General features: G+C 41.7%; 1 protein-coding gene across 3 annotated transcripts in view; it reads left to right on the top strand.

Annotated features, from left to right (window-relative positions):
* Positions 1 to 19669, top strand: part of LOC109874014 (rap guanine nucleotide exchange factor 1) — a 97149-nt gene that overhangs the window by 52668 nt on the left and 24812 nt on the right. For 2 of the 3 annotated variants that reach the window (XM_031808946.1, XM_031808949.1), the window contains exons 3-7: positions 8674 to 8852; positions 11192 to 11348; positions 11710 to 11798; positions 11888 to 12040; positions 15419 to 15478. In XM_031808946.1, the coding sequence (XP_031664806.1) occupies positions 8674 to 8852; positions 11192 to 11348; positions 11710 to 11798; positions 11888 to 12040; positions 15419 to 15478 (638 nt within the window). The remainder of the gene's footprint in view (positions 1 to 8673; positions 8853 to 11191; positions 11349 to 11709; positions 11799 to 11887; positions 12041 to 15418; positions 15479 to 19669) is intronic. The other variant, XM_031808948.1, reaches the window with a different exon arrangement.

Genomic DNA, 19669 nt, shown 5'->3' with positions numbered 1-19669 from the left:
CAATCGCATCTTTGAGGGATAGAACAAACAACATTTCTTTTTTCTATGTGGCAAACAAAGCAATTATCCAGTTCTGAAGGCTGTATCCAGCCCATGATGTAGGCCTATAACCTAGCTCACTACGATAAAACATCCTGTTCCTCATCACAGTCACTGCTCCATCATGTGCACGACACACAAACCTGTTCTGCTCTTCCACCAGAAAGGAACATTTGAAAAGATTTGCCATTACCTGCACTTAACCTCTGCCCAGGCTTTCAACATTATCTTTTGTCATGATGCGTCCAGTTGCATTTGATTTTGCGCTATATCCCTACTGTTGTTTTAGCTGATTTTATACATTTTTTTAAATACAAAAAATAGGCCAATAGGGACGATGGCATCGTGTATCACAATGTTTTATGGGTACATAATCGTGATAGATCAAATGTTGACATTGCCTAAACCTCGTTAGGATATTTGGGTACAGTGGTTCCTCCTTTAAAAGTTGTGATCTTGCACTGCGTTACTTAGAGGTACCCAGCGTCACGGCTTCATTGCTCCAGACCACCACAAGGGGGAGTTATGCATTTGGTTCCCAAGGTTTTTATATGACCAATCATATGACGAATTTTGACGCTAGCCACCCATAACATGGGTAACACATAACATTTGGCGTTCTTCAACAAAGATTGCTGACGAAACATTACGGTGGAACCAAATGTAAGTTGTTATAACGTCATAACGAGTCAATCAAACTTTTACAATTGAAAGGAATATATTAACCTCTAGCGTCGAGCAATCCCGTATCCGGGAGCATAATTATAGCCTCAAGCTCATTACCATAACGCAACGTTAATTATTCATGAAAATCGCAAATGAAATGAAAGAAATATATTCACTCACAAGCTTAGCCTTTTGTTAACAACACTGTCATCTCAGATTTTCTAAATATGCTTTTCCACCATAGCTACACAAGCATTTGTGTAAGAGTATTGATAGCTAGCATAGCATTAAGCCTAGCATTCAGCAGGCAACATTTTCACACAAAAACAAGAAATAAAATAAATAAATAAAATAATTTACCTTTGAAGAACTTTGGATGTTTTCAATGAGGAGACTCTCAGTTAGATAGCAAATGTTCAGTTTTTCCAAAAAGATTATTTGTGTAGGAGAAATCGCTCCGTTTTGTTCATCACATTTGGCGAACTTTTTACCAAATGAACTCCATAATATCGACAAACATGGCAAACGTTGTTTAGAATCAATCCTCAAGGTGTTTTTCACATATCTATTTGATGATAAATCATTTGTGGCAGCTGTGTTTCTCCTCAAAGCAAACGAAAAATACACGCAGCTGGAGATTACGCAATAATTCCAACGGAGGACACCAAGCGGCCACCTGATAGATGTAGTCTCTTAAGGTCAATCTTCCAATGATTTGAGTACAAATACGTCACAATGCTGTCGACACCTTGGGGAAACGACAGAAAGTCTAAGCTCATTCGTGACCCATACACAGCCATATAAGGAGACATTGGAACACAGCGCATTCATCTGGGGCACTTCCTGTATGAAATTTCATCTTGGTTTCGCCTGTAGCATTAGTTCTGTGGCACTCACAGACAATATCTTTGCAGTTTTGGAAACGTCAGTGTTTTCTTTCCAAAGCTGTCAATTATATGCATAGTCGAGCATCTTTTCGTGACAAAATATCTTGTTTAAAACGGGAACGTTTTTCATCCATAAATTAAAAGAGCGCCCCCTATATCCAAGAAGTTAATGTAGAGAAACGATTGTGCATATTTTTTTGTCATAAAGTTAATTTACGAAAATCGCTTATTTATCAAGTTATCTTACTAGCTACCATTAGCCAGCTAGCTAATGGAGAATGAATTTGTAATTCGCGTTTTAATGTTTTAGGGAAACCAGGCTGTCATCATGTGAAACAGTGGATGTGAAGAATCTAGCTAGCTAAAGCATTTACTGCAAATTGAATGTACAATTGTGTAAGCTTGCCTTCTAATGCAGCTGAAGTAACATAGCTAGCTATTTACTTGCTTATTGTGTATTTGAGGATGAAAATAACTGTATGCCTATGGATGTGTAGTTAGCTAGTTCCGAACTAATATTAATACCAATCTGTAAACCTCAGCTATCATAGTTGTATCAACTTCAAGTCTGAATGGCATTAATGAAGCCTATGTGTAACAGGTGTGAAATGGTTAGCTAGTTAGCGGGGTGCGCGCTAATAGCGGTTCAATCAATGACGTCACTCCCTCTGAGATCTTGAAGTAGTTGTTCCCCTTGCTCTGCAAAAGCAGCAGCTTTTGTGGAGCGATGGGTAACTATTCTTCGAGGGTGCCTGTTGTCGATGTGTGCAGAGGGTCTTTGGTTTGAACCCAGGTAGGGGCGAGGAGAGGGATGGAAGCTATACTGTTACATATGGATAGAGTATAATATAATAGCTTTATTGTGCCAAGGATGCAAGTCCTTAATTACACATGTACTGTAGTTATTACCACGCATGAGATTCCCACATTGTAGCCTGTACATTGAATATATTCACTGATCATGTACTTTTCCTTGGCAAATAAAGGTGTGGTTCAGATAAATCTGAGACATTCTTTTTCAGTCATTTCAAATTATTTGAATGATGCTGTGTCTGCATGTACAGTGGGGCAAAAAATTATTTAGTCAGCCACCAATTGTGCAAGTTCTCCCACTTAAAGAGAGGCTTGTAATTTTCATCATAGGTACACTTCAACTATGACAGACAAAATGAGAAAAAAAATCCAGAAAATCACATTGTAGGATTTTTAATTAATTAATTTGCAAATTATGGTGGAAAATAAGTATTTGGTCAATAACAAAAGTTTATCTCAATACTTTGTTATATACCCTTTGTTGGCAATGACAGAGGTCAAACGTTTTCTGTAAGTCTTCACGAGGTTTTCACACACTGTTGCTGGTATTTTGGCCCATTCCTCCATGCAGATCTCTAGAGCAGTGATGTTTTGGGGCTGTTGCTGGGCAACACAGACTTTCAACTCCCTCCAAAGATTTTCTATGGGGTTGAGATCTGGAGACTGGCTATGCCACTCCAGGACCTTGAAATGCTTCTTACGAAGCCACTCCTTCGTTGCCCGGGCGGTGTGTTTGGGATCATTGTCATGCTGAAAGACCCATCCATGTTTCATCTTCAATGCCCTTGCTGATGGAAGGAGGTTTTCACTCAAAATCTCACGATACATGGCCCCATTCATTCTTTCCTTTACACGGATCAGTCGTCCTGGTCCCTTTGCAGAAAAACAGCCCCAGAGCATGATGTTTCCACCCCCATGCTTCACAGTAGGTATGGTGTTTTTTGGATGCAACTCAGCATTCTTTGTCCTCCAAACACGACGAGTTGAGTTTACCAAAAAGTTCTATTTTGGTTTTCATCTGACCATATGACATTCTCCCAATCTTCTTCTGGATCATCCAAATGCTCTCTAGCAAACTTCAGACGGACCTGGACATGTACTGGCTTAAGCAGGGGGACACGTCTGGCACTGCAGGATTTGAGTCCCTGGCGGCGTAGTGTGTTACTGATGGTAGGCTTTGTTACTTTGGTCCCAGCTCTCTGCAGGTCATTCACTAGGTCCCCCCGTGTGGTTCTGGGATTTTTGCTCGCTGTTCTTGTGATCATTTTGACCCCACGGGGTGAGATCTTGCGTGGAGCACCAGATCGAGGGAGATTATCAGTGGTCTTGTATGTCTTCCATTTCCTAATAATTGCTCCCACAGTTGATTTCTTCAAACCAAGCTGCTTACCTATTGCAGATTCAGTCTTCCCATTCTGGTGCAGGTCTACAATTTTGTTTCTGGTGTCCTTTGACAGCTCTTTGGTCTTGGCCATAGTGGAGTTTGGAGTGAGACTGTTTGAGGTTGTGGACAGGTGTATTTTATACTGATAACAAGTTCAAACAGGTGCCATTAATACAGGTAACGAGTGGAGGACAGAGGAGCCTCTTAAAGAAGTTACAGGTCTGTGAGCCAGAAATCTTGCTTGTTTGCAGGTGACCAAATACTTATTTTCCACCATAATTTGCAAATAAATTCATTAAAAATCCTACAATGTGATTTTCTTTTTCTTTTTAATTTATTTTCTTCTCATTTTGTCTGTACCTATGATGAAAATTACAGGCCTCATCTTTTTAAGTGGGAGAACTTGCACAATTGGTAGCTGACTAAATACTTTTTTGCCCCACTATGTATTACAATTATACACTTCAACAATGTTTACCACTCCTGCTCCTGGGACATCAATGATTACACATTGTAACTATGCAATAGACTAGAAACATGATTGATTTGTAATTCATATATAAAGAAGAAAAACTATGCATATCTAACTCCCTTAATTCCTCATTGATCTGAGGACACAGGATAGTACTTCAATGAGATACTTAATTTCAACCAGTGGAGAATGTGAAACGCTTTTTGTGAAAGGAGTCCATTATCCAGGTGTTACAAATGCATAAATGCATTATAATTATGATCATTGTAATATTGTTTTATAAATACAAGTTCAATCTGTACAATGCACATATGGTGTACTTTATAAAATGAGGAAGAATGACGAGGTGAGGAGAGAGGTGTAAAAGACAGAAAGGGAAAGAGGTATGAACAGTAGCAGACATTATATGATTCTTGAATTACAGTGCTACCCTAATATTCTCTCAGTTCATCACATTTGCTGTGTCTCCTAACCTCCGGGCCAACTGGGGGGCCATCTCCGGGCCATCTTAAGTGCGGGTGAGGTGGCGATGATGGGACTGGCTTCCTCTCTCACATCAAAACATACCTGCAGATGAGTGACAGATGGATAGAGAGCATAATTATGCCTTGTTTTTTAAAATTCTAATTTATTATTATTTCTATGTAAAGCATCTCTTCAATAATACTTCCTGTTGACCCGACCAAGTGACATCTCAACTATGATCATGCTGTGCCCTCTGTGTCAGCCAGTTCAGATGCGGGAGGGGTTCATCAAAACAGCTGATATAACCTAGAGGATTTAGGGAGAGGGATGAAGTGAAGAGAGACTTATTGTGTGTGTGTGGTCTCACCTGGTGTTATGCTGAAAAACAGACACATGAGGACAAACAATAGAAGATGATGTCAATAGAAGATACTGTATGTGACGCAGACACTTATCGGAGTGTACCTGAAACATTTAAATATAGAGCGCTATGTGTCTCACCACTTGGTTATTGCAAGTCTAACCCCCAGGGAAATCATGACTTGGCAGCAACAGATAGTCCAGTGAAAATGGCTGTGTTCATGTGGTGTAAATCTGAAAATTAGCAGCTGACATCTTAAAGGTTTTTTAATTAATGCATGTGAGACAGGTTCCATGTACAACAAGACAGGCAGAGATGGAGAAAAATAATACAGAACATTTTAATTACCTCTGGTTATGGACTTTTGCCACAGTAAAGCTTCCCCGGCCTGTTCCTCAGACAGTGAACACCTGGAAATATCTACATTTTCGACCCCTTGATCAGCTCGCTCTCTGAAAGTAAAGAAAATAGCTTATTTTTTTGTAGATATGAAAACAATAACTGAGATATGACCGTTGAATCTAAAGCAGCAGATGTCATTTTCAGGATACGTCAATACAGCCCAGTGCTGCTTATCTGAGATGCCATCTTCATAGGTGTCTGCTTTGACTTCCTTTGTGTCGGAAAAAAGTTGATTTCGGAACAATTATTTTTGATTGAAAATAGAGTTTTGCTCTCAAAACTAAGACACAAACGTACCCCCATAGCATATAACAATTTGCCTGTGAATAACCACACCTTCATACAAATGTGCTACTGTATGCAGAATTCTTGACGCACAACCGAAGATGCTGCCAAATCCTGCCAGCACGCCCACAAGCGAGCCACTCAGGAGCAGAATGATGATGCATGGAAGAGGGAAAGGAATGAGATGGGAACAACGATTTGTTGCAGGTTGGGAAGGGGTGCTAATAGCTGAACAATAGACTATTCAACCTTTACTAAAGAATAGTCTAATAGCCGAGCTAGTTGTGAACCCCCCCCCCCCCTCTCCTATCACAGACCAGATTTGCCCTGACGACCAAAGTAATGACTTTTCAAATAAGTTACCTTACACGTTATGTTGGCTGACAATTTGTTAGCTACGCTGTCCTTAAGACGATAGAATGAGTCAAAATTCACCCAAAGCTGAGAAACGGCTTAAGAACGTTGGCTAAACTGGAACACTAGCAAATTAATGGAATCAAACGTTCGCCTGTTTTGACTGGAGAGATGCTTAGAAATCCATAAAAAATGTATCTCTTTTTATTTTACCACTACAATATGTTCGTCGGACGAAACTGGAAAAAAAACTTGTGTAGAAAGTAAACATTCGCACCTCGATGGTGTCAACTGTGCTTATGTCTGCGTAATAAAACCTGACTGTTTCTGGTCTAGCGATCGATGACAAACGCGCTCGCTGCCCAGACTTACATAATTACAAAGAGGAGATTCTCCTGATTTTTAAAATGGTGCCCATGTAACAGTTTTGCTTCCGTTCCTCTCCTAGCCCCTACCTGGGCTCGAACCAGGGACCCTCTGCACACACAGACCGCAGCAATCCTCAAAGAATCATTACACATCGCTCCACAAAAGCCACTGCCCTTGCAGAGCAAGGGGAACAACTACTTCAAGGTCTCAGAGCGAGTGACGTCACCGATTTGAACCGCTATTAGCACGCATCCCGCTAACTAGTTAGCCATTTCACCCTGGTTACACCCGACTCGAAAAAAGAAAAAAAAATTACACCGTGAGATATTTGGCGAAATAGACCGGCATGCCTCTCCATAGGAAAACAATGGGGGGAGCTCACCGTTCCAAGGGCAAAAAGTATTTTGGGGCTAGCATTTGATGACAACCGAGCTAGCTGCCCATACTTACGTAATTAGAAAGAGGATATTCTCATGATTTAAAATGGCGTCCGACTTGCGATGTGTATATTTAGATATTTTTCAAGATATTTGGCAAAATAGACAGACATGCCTATTTCCCCCATAGGCAACAATGGGAAGACCACAGAGTTCCAATATTAATTTAGTTTTCATTTTAACTATAAAACAACGTGAGCAGGTCTCATTGCCAACAATAGCGAAGCAGGCGTTGTGACCTTGACGATAAGCTGGGAATAGAACGTTCGGAAAGCGAGTTGGTGCTACGGTGCTCAATAGAACTAATAGGAGCTGGCATGGTGAAAAATGCAGATGTTGACTTAGTTATGTATCTATAACGAATTACTATGGGAATAAATATAACTGATTTACAGAAATATTGGAACAAAGTTGTCTCAAACAATTTAGAATCCTCCAATCCTGTAGCCTATTCCCGACTGTCACGTTGTACAGCGCCATATTTTCCACTCCATCCTAACGGACACCCTGAGGGTTTAATTTTTCTCTGAATGGAAACACCATAATATTAATAAAATTAATTAAGCCACATTTCTTCAAATCAATCCCATATACTATGTTATTACAAAAAAGGTTTTAAATTCTCTGGTAATGCCAATAGGGAATACTATCAAATGCTTCTCAAAGATGCCCTCTGGTGGTCAAACTAGATATAACTTACAGAAATATAAGAAATGGCAGAGAATTAAATGACGTGCCACAGAATGCAGCAGCATGCAGTGTCTGCAGTATGACACAACTTTTAAAGGAGGAACCACTATGTGTGGAATCTGTCTCTTTGAACAATGCTACATTTCATATTGTTTTTGTCAAAATGTGTGCTGTCATTTTTAAAGAGAGATTTGGGCAATAAAGCCCTTTCTCTACTTCCCCAGAGTCAGATGAACTCACGGATACCATTTTTATGTCTGCGTTCAGTTTGAAGGAATTTGCTAACTTGCATTAGCGCAATTGATAACTAGCGTTAACGCAATAACCCCAAGTCTATGGGAACAGCTAGCATGCTAGCTGTACCTGTAGAATTCCAGTCATTGCACTAATGCTAGTTAGCAGGGGCTTGCAAAACTACCTAAAATGTCCTTCATACTGGACACCGGTACATAAAAATTGTATCCATGAGTTCATCCGACTCTAGGGAAGTAGAGAAAGCTCTTCATTGCCAAAATCCCGAACCATCCCTTTAAGGCTGGAGTGACAGACTTACTGCCCAATCCGGCCCGCTGGTGGTTTGAGTAAAACCAAATCAAAACTGTGCAGAAATTATAATGGACCTATATTCATACAGTAAAATGGCTGTGCAGCTCGCTAATAATCACTAGACAGTCAGGGAGCATTAAATTCCACAAGCAATGGATAGAGGACTATTTTCTGCAAATTGTGACGTCAAGGAAGTATAACCAATTTTCATTGCGGTCCTCCCAACCTCATTGAAGACCGACTGCGGGCAAAATTTGTTTAGACACCCCTGCTTTAAGGGCTGGATTAAGCTTCCTTTGAAAATGCTCATTTTTTCCATCCATCAATTATTATATCATATGAAGAGGGTTTCCTCCAAGTTACCATGTTTCATTGTGTTCATTGGGGCCGTTTATTAGGATCCCATTAGTCGACGCCAATGGCGATAGATTATTGCGATAGAAAATGACAACAGGTTTCCATCCTTTCGTTGCCTACTGATTTTCATTCATTCTGTTCTGTAGAAGGTGAGTCGGCTGGAGGAGCAGGAGAAGGAGGTGGTGAGCGCTCTGCGTTACTTCAAGACCATAGTAGACAAGATTATGGTGGAGAAGAAGGTGCTGGAGATGTTGCCTGGCTCGGCCAGCAAGGTCCTGGAGGCCATTCTACCCCTGGTGCAGGTAGAGGCCCGGATAACACACAGGTATGTGGGAATGTAGAAGGCCTTACAGATGTTTAAAATGTATTTTCAATCAAAAAGATGCACTTTCAACGTGTTTTCAATGTATAGGGGGCTAGCATGCAAAATAGTATGCAGGTAAAAGTAGATGGGCTTAAGTGAGTATTTAGCATAGGTTAGTGGGATCTTAGTCTGTCATTTCTCATATTGTAGCCTAGGCATGTTGCAACTTAGTGATATGGGCTTTGTGCTACATCATAAAGCATTCTTGCAGATTTGCCACAAAATAACAGAAACAAATGGTGGCCCCAAGATGTAACTTCATTTTGAGATATCCCTTCATCTATTGGTTTCCTTACCCTGTAATCTATGGACAAGGTATGACATCGATCCGTGCTTTGGTTTTGTTTACCTGGCCACTGTTTCAAATGCAACATTTTTAGCATTTGTGGCACAAATCCAATGGTGTGATCGCTAACTGCTAGCTAGCTGCTTGTGGCCTGCTAAAAGTAATGTGTCGTGTCCTGTTGTAACATTTCTCTAAAAAAAAGGTACGGCTGTTGCAAAATGATCAGGATCTACACTTGACATATATGGGGGCATATGGTATTTCAGGAAGTGCACACAAGGGGCACTATTTCTTTAAAAATAAAAAATGCATTTGGGCACACAAAACCATTTAGGGTCTTGATTCCAGGCGGAGATTGATTGTCTCTGCTGTAAGCGAGAAGCTTGATCTAGCCGTCTAGCAAGTTAGCAAACCAAATACATAGCTGGAGCCCTGAGCAAATATAATTTATTTGGCACATCTTAGATAGTTAACTTATAGTTAATCAGTGGCATAGTATGCACCCCCGTATTGAAAATCATACCAAAGGTATGTATAGATACCGTGGTGTATGGTATACACCCGAGCCTAATAGTGAGGCATAATCACCTTCCTGGACTATTCAGTGTACATCTTGACCGGTCAGGTATTTCATACCATCGTGTTCATGTTGTCCCTATTAATCTCCTCATCTGGAATGTGACTCCCTGTGATGTAATCGACCGTAGCTGTTTAAAAAACAGCTGGTTAGAAATAGAACCGGGTCGCATTCATTAGTGCACACCGTAACAAAATGTTTTGTAACAGAAAACTAAGTTCAGGTAGTCCCTCCCCCTGTTTCAGTCCTTTTTCTTCTGTTTGCTGCCAAATGAATACGGCCAAGAACAAATCCTTCACTTAACAGTATATTTTATAGAACAGTCTTTCTTTGAAAGAGGGACTTGGCGTTCTCTCCTCTGGAATGGCTGTGCTTGCCAGAACTAGCGTACTGCTAGCACAGCGCCATCAGTCATTGTTGAAGGGGGTCAGATGTGACAGGTTTTGTATCCGGACCCTGTTTTTAGTGCTGAATAGTGCTTACAGTGGTTGAGGAATGGGTTCTGGGGGTCTGACCTCCTCAACTCACACACACACACACATCAGCCAAATTGTGCCTTTCCAGCCGCAGACCCCAAATCCGATAATACTTCTCAGGCCCCTAGAGGTCAAACTCACACTCCCCAAGTTAACAGGCCTATCGTAATAACCATACAGATCTAGATCACCGATCACACCCCAGCCTCAGGGACTACGCCTCTGCTTCTGGAAGAACCTGGGTCCAGTGCCCATTTTCATAAAGAGTCAGATCTAGGATCAAGTCCCCACTGTCCATGTAATCTTAATTATTGTGATTTAAAAGGAAAAAGTGATTGAGATGCTTATGAATACAGCCCCAGTTGTTATTGCTGAGTTATTTACTTGATTCTCCTCTTGCCTGTGTAGTTAGTTCATCCTGGCTACTAGCCATAGTCTTTGGCTCCACTTTGCCCATACAGCCCCCAGCCCAAATGTAGCTGTGTCATAGAAATATAATCTATAGACGGGGCTTGGAACCACTAACCCTGACAATTTGACTAGTAAACTCACGGGGAGGCTCGTTCTATAGATTATATTTCTATGAGCTGATTCCTGTAGAGGCAGTGGAGGGATATTCCAGAGTTGTGAATCAGCTGCAACGTGTTGGAACTGGTCTGAACCTTCACCACACCCTACTGTTTCTCAATGCCTAATTCAGCACAGACACTATACTGTAGTTACCAACCAGACAATTCCCTCCAGCACACAAACACATTCTGCATTTAATACCACCACAGGGGAAATATTGAGTTAACCCCAAGTGCGGATACATTTGGCTGTTGAAAAGACACCCTAGTAGTCCTTTAGTCTAGTTGTCTGTGTTATCAATCTATGGAGTCTGACATGAAATGTTGGCGTCCACGCCCTCCCACCCCCTATCCCACCTATCACTCGTGACTTCCCCCTTCTCTCTCCTTAGTTCGGCGGTGTCGTCGTGTCACAACCGTGTGTACCAGAGCCTGGCCAACCTGATCCGCTGGTCCGACCAGGTCATGCTGGATGACATCGACCTGGACGACAAGGACAACGTGGTTGCGGTCACCACCGTTATCAAGGCTGTGCTAGACGGGGTCAAGGTGAGAAGAGACGGTCGTGGGAATGTGAAACGATAGTTTTAAGCTGTAGTTGATTTAGTTTTCCTGGTACAAAGGAACCATTGTTTAAGTCCCAAAAGTACAAATTCCAAGCTGAATCAAGTGCATCTGAAATGTATTTTTGTTTAACCAGGTAGTCCCATTGAGGTCAGAAGACCTCTTTCCCATCAGAAACCTGGTCAAATTCTTTAACAAGTCATTCAATATGATAGTGTATTGGACACTATTTTAACCTCTGTCCCTTATAATAAATTGACACCACTTACAACAGTAGTTGTAGTGTGTAATGTACATTAAATGAATATCAATAGTTGTTGACTGGAGTTGCGTGCTTTTCTTAAAGGAACTGGTCAAACTCACCATAGAGAAACAGGAGCAGCCCTCGCCCACCACTCTCAACAAACCACCACCACCTATTGCCACACCTGAGAGGTAAGTGGACGTGCGCACACACAAACACCCCTACACACACCAGACTTGATCATTTCTCTCACTCACACATTCTCCTGTTATGTCTCCAGCACATCCGAGTTGCCCCTGACGGAACGGGAGCGGGAGATCCTGAGTAAGACCACGCCCACTGTCCCGCCCACCGAGGCTATGACGGACATGGCAGAGGAGGACATAGCCCCGCCCAAACCCCCCCTCCCTAGCCTGAAGATGGATGCGCTCAGGTTAGGAACATTGGGAGGCCATCTTTAGATATTATCGACAGTGTCTTATCAATAGTATGCAGCAGGTCCCACTAGACCAAATCTTTGGGCCTTTTGCTTTTAGGGCCCACAGTTTTCCTGGTCAAGTCAGGTGGTGAGAAGAAACTCAGGGTCTTATTTATGGTGTATTCAAAATGTTAAAATAATCTTATAGCGCTTCATCTTCTCATCCACCTGTCTTCATCTGCAATGAATTGAATTTGCTTCGAGATATTTAAAAAAACATTGGAGGTGAGGAAGCTACTAGACTATTGAGATGCACCCATTTGAGAGTGGTCTTTAAGCGGTCATGTAGATCAACTTTTTCACTCATGAAAAACGTTTCATCATTGCGGAACATTCTGCCCCCCTTCGAACGTCCGGCTGGATATTACCATCTATTGGCATACTGTAGACCCATGCAACCTCCCCCACCACGGTCTTATGTAAAAAGGGAAGTCCCCCCCCCCCCCCCCCCTTCCCACAGTCTATAAGAAGGAACCGGACATGGTCCTGCAATCTGGACTGTCTGCGGTCGGGGAAAGCAGAAGCGGGTCTGCCGACCGCATTGTGTCAGCGACTGCTTCTGTGATCCTGTAGCATTAGAACTTCTGAACTTGTTCTTCAGTGTAGGCAAATCTGTTTGTAAACCGAACAAGAATATAAAGTGTTAGTCCCATGTTTCATGAATTTAAACAAAAGATCCCAGCAAATTTCCATACGCACAAAAAGTGTTTCTCTCAAATGTTCTGTACAAATTTGTTTACATCCCTGTTAGTGAGCATTTCTCCTTTGCCAAGATAATCCATCCACCTGACAGGTGTGGCATATCAAGAAGCTGATTAAACAGCATGATCATTACACAGGTGCACCTTGAGCTGGGGACAATATAATTCCACTCTAAAATGTGCAGTTTTTGTCACACAACTTCACAGATGTCTTAAGGCAGCGTGCAATTGGAATGCAGAACTGTTGCCAGAAAAATGGAAATCAGCCGCCTCCGTCGTTTTAGTGAATTTAGCTTCCAACCGGCCTCATAACTGCAGACCACGTGTAACCACGCCAGTCCAGGACCTCCACATCCGGTTTCTTCACCTGCGGGATCATTTCAGACCAACCACCCCGGACAGCTGATGAAACTGTGGGTTTGCACAACCAAAGAATGTCTGCGTAAACTGACAGAGACCGTCTCAGGGAAGCTTATCTGCTCGTCGTCCTGACTATGTTTCGGCGTTGTAACTGACTACAGTGGGAAAATGCTCACCTTCGATGGCCACTGACACGCTGGAGAAGTGTACTCTCCACAGATGAATCCCGGTTTCAACTGTACCGGGCAGATGGCAGACAGCGTGTATGGTGTTGTGTGGGCGACCGGTTTGCTGATGTCAACATTGTAAACATAGTGTCCCATGGCGGCAGACAGGCCCAAACTACTGACAACGAACACTATTGCATTTTTTCGATTTGCAACTTGAATGCACAGAGATACTGTGACGAGATCCTTAGGCCAATTGTCGTGCCATTCATCCACCACCATCACCTCATGTTTCAGCATGATAATGCATGGCCCCATGTCGCAAGGATCTGTACACAATTCCTGGAAGCTGAAAATGTCCCAGTTCTTCCGTGGCCTGCATACTCACCAGACATGTCACCCATTGAGCATGTTTGGGATGCTCTGGTTTGACATGTACGACAGCGTGTTCCAGTTCATGCCAATATCCTGCAACTTCGCACAGCCATTGAAGAGGAGTGGGACAACATTACACAGGCCACAGACAGCCTGATCAAGTCTATGCGAAGGAGATGTGTCACGCTGCATGAGGCAAATGGTGGACATACCAGATACTGACTGGTTTTCTGATCCGCACCCCTACTTTTTTTTAAAGGTTTCTGTGACCAACAGATGCACATCTGTATTCCCACTCATGTGAAATCCATAGATTAGGGCCTAATAACAATGTTATTTCAATTGACTGATTTCCTTATATGAACTGTAAATTGTTGCATGTTGCGTTTATATTTGTATTCAGTATAGAATTCTACCAAAGAGGAAGTGAAGCGAAGATACAACTGAAACATGAATCATTTTTTATTGACTTGAGATGAGGGTTTATTTATGAACTAAGCCTAATTGAGTCTGTGAAGCTCACTTTCATAGTATCTCATCTGCTACTAAGGATGTGTCTCAAATAGCACCCTAATCCCTATGTAGTGCACTACTTTTGACCAGTGCCCCATAGTGTTCTAGTAAAAATCAGAGCATTATATAAGGTATTCACTATGTAGTACAGTATATATTTTTTTAACAGTGCCCATAGGGATTTAGTTAAAAGTAGTGCACTATTTAGCAACCTTCCGGTTACTAGTCCAACGCTCTAACCACTAGGCTACCCTGCCGCCCCAGTACAGTATATATTTTTTTTAACAGTGCCCATAGGGATTTAGTTAAAAGTAGTGCACTATTTAGGGAATATGGTACCATTTGGGACATCCACTGTCAATGTGGAAAAACCAGACTATGTTCAGACTTTTAAAACATTTTATCTCAAACGAATTGCAAAAATCGCTGAAGTTGGAGACTTTTATCTCCCTCACCAACTTCAAACATCAGCTATCTGAGCAGCTAACCGATCGCTGCAGCTGTACATAGTCTATTGGTAAATAGCCCACCCTTTTCACCTACCTCATCCCCGTACTGTTTCTATTTATTTACTTTTCTGCTCTTCTGCACACCAATATCTCTACCTGTACATGACCATCTGATCTTTTATCACTCCAGTGTTAATCTGCAAAATTGTAATTATTTGCCTACCTCCTCATGCCTTTTGCACACATTGTATATAGACCCCCCCTTCGTTTTCTACTGTGTTATTGACTTGTTAATTGTTTACTCCATGTGTAACTCTTTGTTGTATGCTCACACTGCTATGCTTTATCTTGGCCAGGTCGCAGTTGCAAATGAGAACTTGTTCTCAACTAGCCTACCTGGTTAAATAAAGGTGAAATAAAATAAAAAATAAATAAAAAAGGGGAATTCTAATAATCTAGAATTTTTAAGCCTAGAAGATCTTCCTCTCTTAAATTGAAAAGGATAGTCATAAGAGGTTGGAAACTGAGGGTTATAGGCAGGCAGTCACTTATTCAGTCACTGTGTGCTTAAGGAAGCAGAGCTTTGACAAATCCATAGACCTTGGGCTTAGCCAGTAGATCAGATAATATGACAACTAGGATTTTGAATTGCACTGCTGTCTCTCTTTTTCTCACTCTTCCTCTCCTCTCTCCCTCTTCCTCCCGCTCTCTCACTTCATATTTTTTTCTGTGCTTTCCATCCCTCTCTCCATGTCTGTTGGGGAACAGAGCACACTTGGCTACTGACCACTTTGTAGCTGCCCAAAGGAGATCCACAAAGACTGACACGTATGTTAGCCTATAGGGTCATTCCCCTGCATCATGAAATCCCGCCCCCTTTATAACTATCCAATCCGGATCCCAGAAGTGTCTTGATTGCTAGAGGAACTGATTAGTGGAGTGCTGTATCTTGCACGTTTGAGTTCCTAATTATGCGTCATTGCCTCATGGCGCACAATGAAGCCCATGTCCAATCAGGGGAAAGCTTGGTGCATGATTGTGTACCAATGATGTCATGTAATCATACATACAGTGGAAATCGGAAGTTTACATTCACCTTAGCCGAATACGTTTAAACTCAGTCTTTCACAATTCCTGACATTTAATCCTAGTAAAAATCCCTGTTTTAGGTCTGTTAGGATCACCACTTTATTTTAAGAATGTGAAGTGTCAGAATAATAGTAGAGTGATTTATTTCAGCTTTTATTTCTTTCATCACATTCCCAGTGGGTCAGAAGTTTACATACACTCAATTAGGATTTGGTAGCATTGCCTTTACATTTTTTACTTGGGTCAAAAGTTTTGGGTAGCCTTCCACAAGCTTCCCACAATACGTTGGGTGAATTTTGGCCCATTCCTCCTGACATAGCTGGTGTAACTGAGTCAGGTTTGTAGGCCTCCTTGCTCGCACACACGTTTTCAGTTCTGCCCACAAATGTTCTATAGGATTGAGGTCAGAGCTTTGTGATGGCCACTCCAATACCTTGACTTGGTTGTCCTTAAGCCATTTTCCCACAACTTTGGAAGTATGCTTGGGGTCATTGTCCATTTGGATGACCCATTTGCGACCAACCTGTAACCTCCTGATTGATGTCTTGTGATATTGCTTCAATATATCCACATAATTGTCCTCCCTCATGATGCCATCTATTTTGTAAAGTGCACCAGACCCTCCTGCAGCAAAGCACCCCCACAACATGATGCTGCCACCCCCGTGCTTCATGGTTGGGATGGTGTCCTTCGGCCTACAAGCCTTCCCCTTTTTCCTCCAAACATAACGGTGGTCATTCTGGCCAAACAGTCCTATTTTTGTTTCATCAGACCAGGGGACATCTCTCCAAAAAGTATGATCTTTGTCCCCATGTGCAGTTGCAAACCGTAGTCTGGCGGTTTTGGAGCAGTGGCTTCTTCCTTGCTGAGCGGCCTTTCAGGTTATGTCGATATATTGATTTGCACTTTTTACACCAAAGTGCGTTAATCTCTAGGAGACAGAACGCGTCTCCTTCCTGAGCGGTATGACGGCTGCGTGGTCCCATGGAGTTTACTTGCGTACTATTGTTTGTACAGATGAAAGTAGTACCTTTAGGTGTCTAGAAATTGCTCACAAGGAAGAACCAGACTTGTGGAGGTTTACAATTTTGACTGATTTCTTTTGATTTTCCCATGATGTCAAGCAAAGAGGCACTGAGTTTGAAGGCAGGCCTTGAAATACATCCACAGGTACACCTCCAATTGACTCAAATGATGTCAATTAGCCTATGAGAAGCTTCTAAAGCCATGACATCATTTTCTGGAATTTTTCAAGCTGTTTAAAGGCACAGTCAACTTAGTGTATGTAAACCTCTGACCCACTGGAATTGTGATACAGTGAAATATAAGTGAAATAATCTGTCTGTAAACAATAGTTGGAAAAATGTCTTGTGTCATGCACAAGTAGATGTCCTACCCAACTTGCCAAAACTATAGTTTATTAACAAGAAATTTGTGGAGTGGTTGAAAACAAGTTTTAATGACTCCAACCTAAGTGTATGTAAACTTTCGACTTCAACTGTATCTATGTATGTCTATGGTGTGTACACATCTTGAATGTCATCCATTTCTAGGGTTGGGGTCAATTCCATTTAAAAGTGTTCAACACAGGATTTTCTTCATTTCAGAGAATGTCCATAATACTAGTGGGGAAATAATACTGTGAAACACTATTATTTCACAATTAGCACCAGATGTATATTGGACATTTTCTGACATTATACAATACAAAAATCAATCAAACAAATCCTATGTGTAACAATAAAAAGGTACACCAAATGGAATTTCAGTGTACTTCCTGAATTGACTGGAATTGAAATGAAGCTGACCCCAACCCTGTTACTTTCCTTGTCATGGTCTCCATGGCTTGCTGATTTTATGCTGTGCCTTTAACCTGACATTGACTTGTGGTGATTGCAGTGTGATAACCTGGAAGGACCAACTTCCGGATGTCATTGAAAACGAGGCCTTAAGCACGTAATGCTGATTTTTACCAGAGGTGTGGATTCGAGTCACATGACTTGGACTCAAGTCTGACTCAAGTTACATTTGATGACTTGACCTGATAGTTTGACTGATACTTTGACTTGAGACTGGTGGCTTTAAATGATCTGGCCAGGTTTGTCACTCTTTTTGTGTGCACAGAGTCTCCGTGGATTACTCTCCACGCAGCCAGAGACCGTATCACACTTGGGGGGAAAAATGTGTTGGCTAGTGAAACGCTTACTCGGCTCTCTGATTCGACCAGCAAATTGTCAATCAACAAGCTAGCGCATTGAGAAGGTTATTTTAATCGGCTATATATAGACTACCATTTGTATTTCGTTTCTGCTTATTCGATCTGGTCACTAACATAGGCCTACGGCATTGGACCAAATTCTTATTTTTAAAAAAACATCTTATCTGTGCTTTAGAACCAAAGAGTTGCAGGTCTTGACTCTTGACCAATAGCCAGTCATCAGCATTGGTGTACAAAGGCAGACCAGAAAGCGCTTGTTTAATTTTCTCTGGTTTTGCCTGGAGGAAACAGAGTAGCCTACCTAAATGAATACAATCCATATAAGATACCATTTAGAAATGTGCTACGGATGTATCTTTGCCAAAACAATAGGCTACCTGGTGATTTCATATTTCAGATAGGCCTAGTTTGGGTGGGTTATAATTCTATACCTCAGTGGTGGTACTGGCTATATGTCTAAAGAGCTTTAACATTGCCTTCGATACTTATGGGATGAAGATGTAACATATTCTGGAAAATACAAAAAGGCTACAGACAGATCGTGCTTTCCATTCAGTCCTGCAAACTCTGCCGCATGTAGGTAGGCCATATCATCCTGCTTACTCTGGACTCCAGAGAAGTGACAATGTGCCATAATATCCCTAGTTGATATTGACTGCTAACATGAATGGCTTTAAGCTCAAAATGCAGGGTTAAAAAGCAGTTTATTTCTGTGTCTTGCGTTTTGAAAATGCATCTGCGTTTATGGCTGTAATGACAGGCTACATTTGGCAGTGATTGCGAGCATGCGCAATGTGCATGTGCGGGTGTCGCAAGCTTTGAACCACTGCTTTTTGGGGGTCCCAGGTCAAAAGGAAATCACTGAACTACCGAACAGATCGCTGATTTTCTGTACAGCTGTCTGTAGGATTGGGTACGGCGCAAACGTAAAATTGTAGGGAGAGAGACTTGCCATAAATGACTATTCAGCTCCACATAAACGAGGTGCTCAAGAATATGAACCCATTACTTTGCAAGCTCACCAGCAATGGGGCATCAAGCAACAATTACTAGCATCGGCCGACTGGGCTTTTGGTACGTCAACATTGCTTGAAATGTATAATTTACTTATGAAGCTTGCAACTGGAATATGTTTAAGTTAATAATCAATGTGTTGTAGACAAAATAATGAAAGGGCTGTCTGGTAGCCTCAATAAATAGACAAAGATTGGTAGTTGAACAAGTCCTTGTCTGTATAGATATATATTTTTTTTTTACTTGAAAAAACTTGACTCAACTTGACTTGCTCTTTGTATGGACGACTTTGACTTTACTCAAGATTGGACCGGTTCTACTTGGGAATTGATTTGAGACTTGGACCTTGAGACTTGCTTGTGACTCGAATAATAGTGAATTGGTCCCACCTCTGGATTTGACCATAATAACCCCTCAGTAACCAGGTTTCCAGCCAACCTTTTTATGTGAGCAAAGTACATGTTGGAAACAGCACCACTTTCCATATGTCGACAAAACAAAATACGCCCAGAGCAATGGGGGCGTGTTTGTGGCCCAGTACCTGGCCAGCGAGACGTTCCCTCTAGTCCACCGCCGCTGCCCGAGACACGGTCTGTAAAAGGTATTACGCGAGAGATGGCAATGGAAACGCCTTTATGCGCAAATATTGATATAATAACCATCATATGGAAGTCAAATTAGATTCACGCAATGATATG

Source organism: Oncorhynchus kisutch, linkage group LG29, assembly GCF_002021735.2.
Source record: "Oncorhynchus kisutch isolate 150728-3 linkage group LG29, Okis_V2, whole genome shotgun sequence".
NCBI classification, from domain to species: domain Eukaryota; kingdom Metazoa; phylum Chordata; class Actinopteri; order Salmoniformes; family Salmonidae; genus Oncorhynchus; species Oncorhynchus kisutch.
The sequence above is the reverse complement of the archived record's forward strand: the minus strand, read 5'-3'. Positions and strand labels throughout refer to the sequence as shown.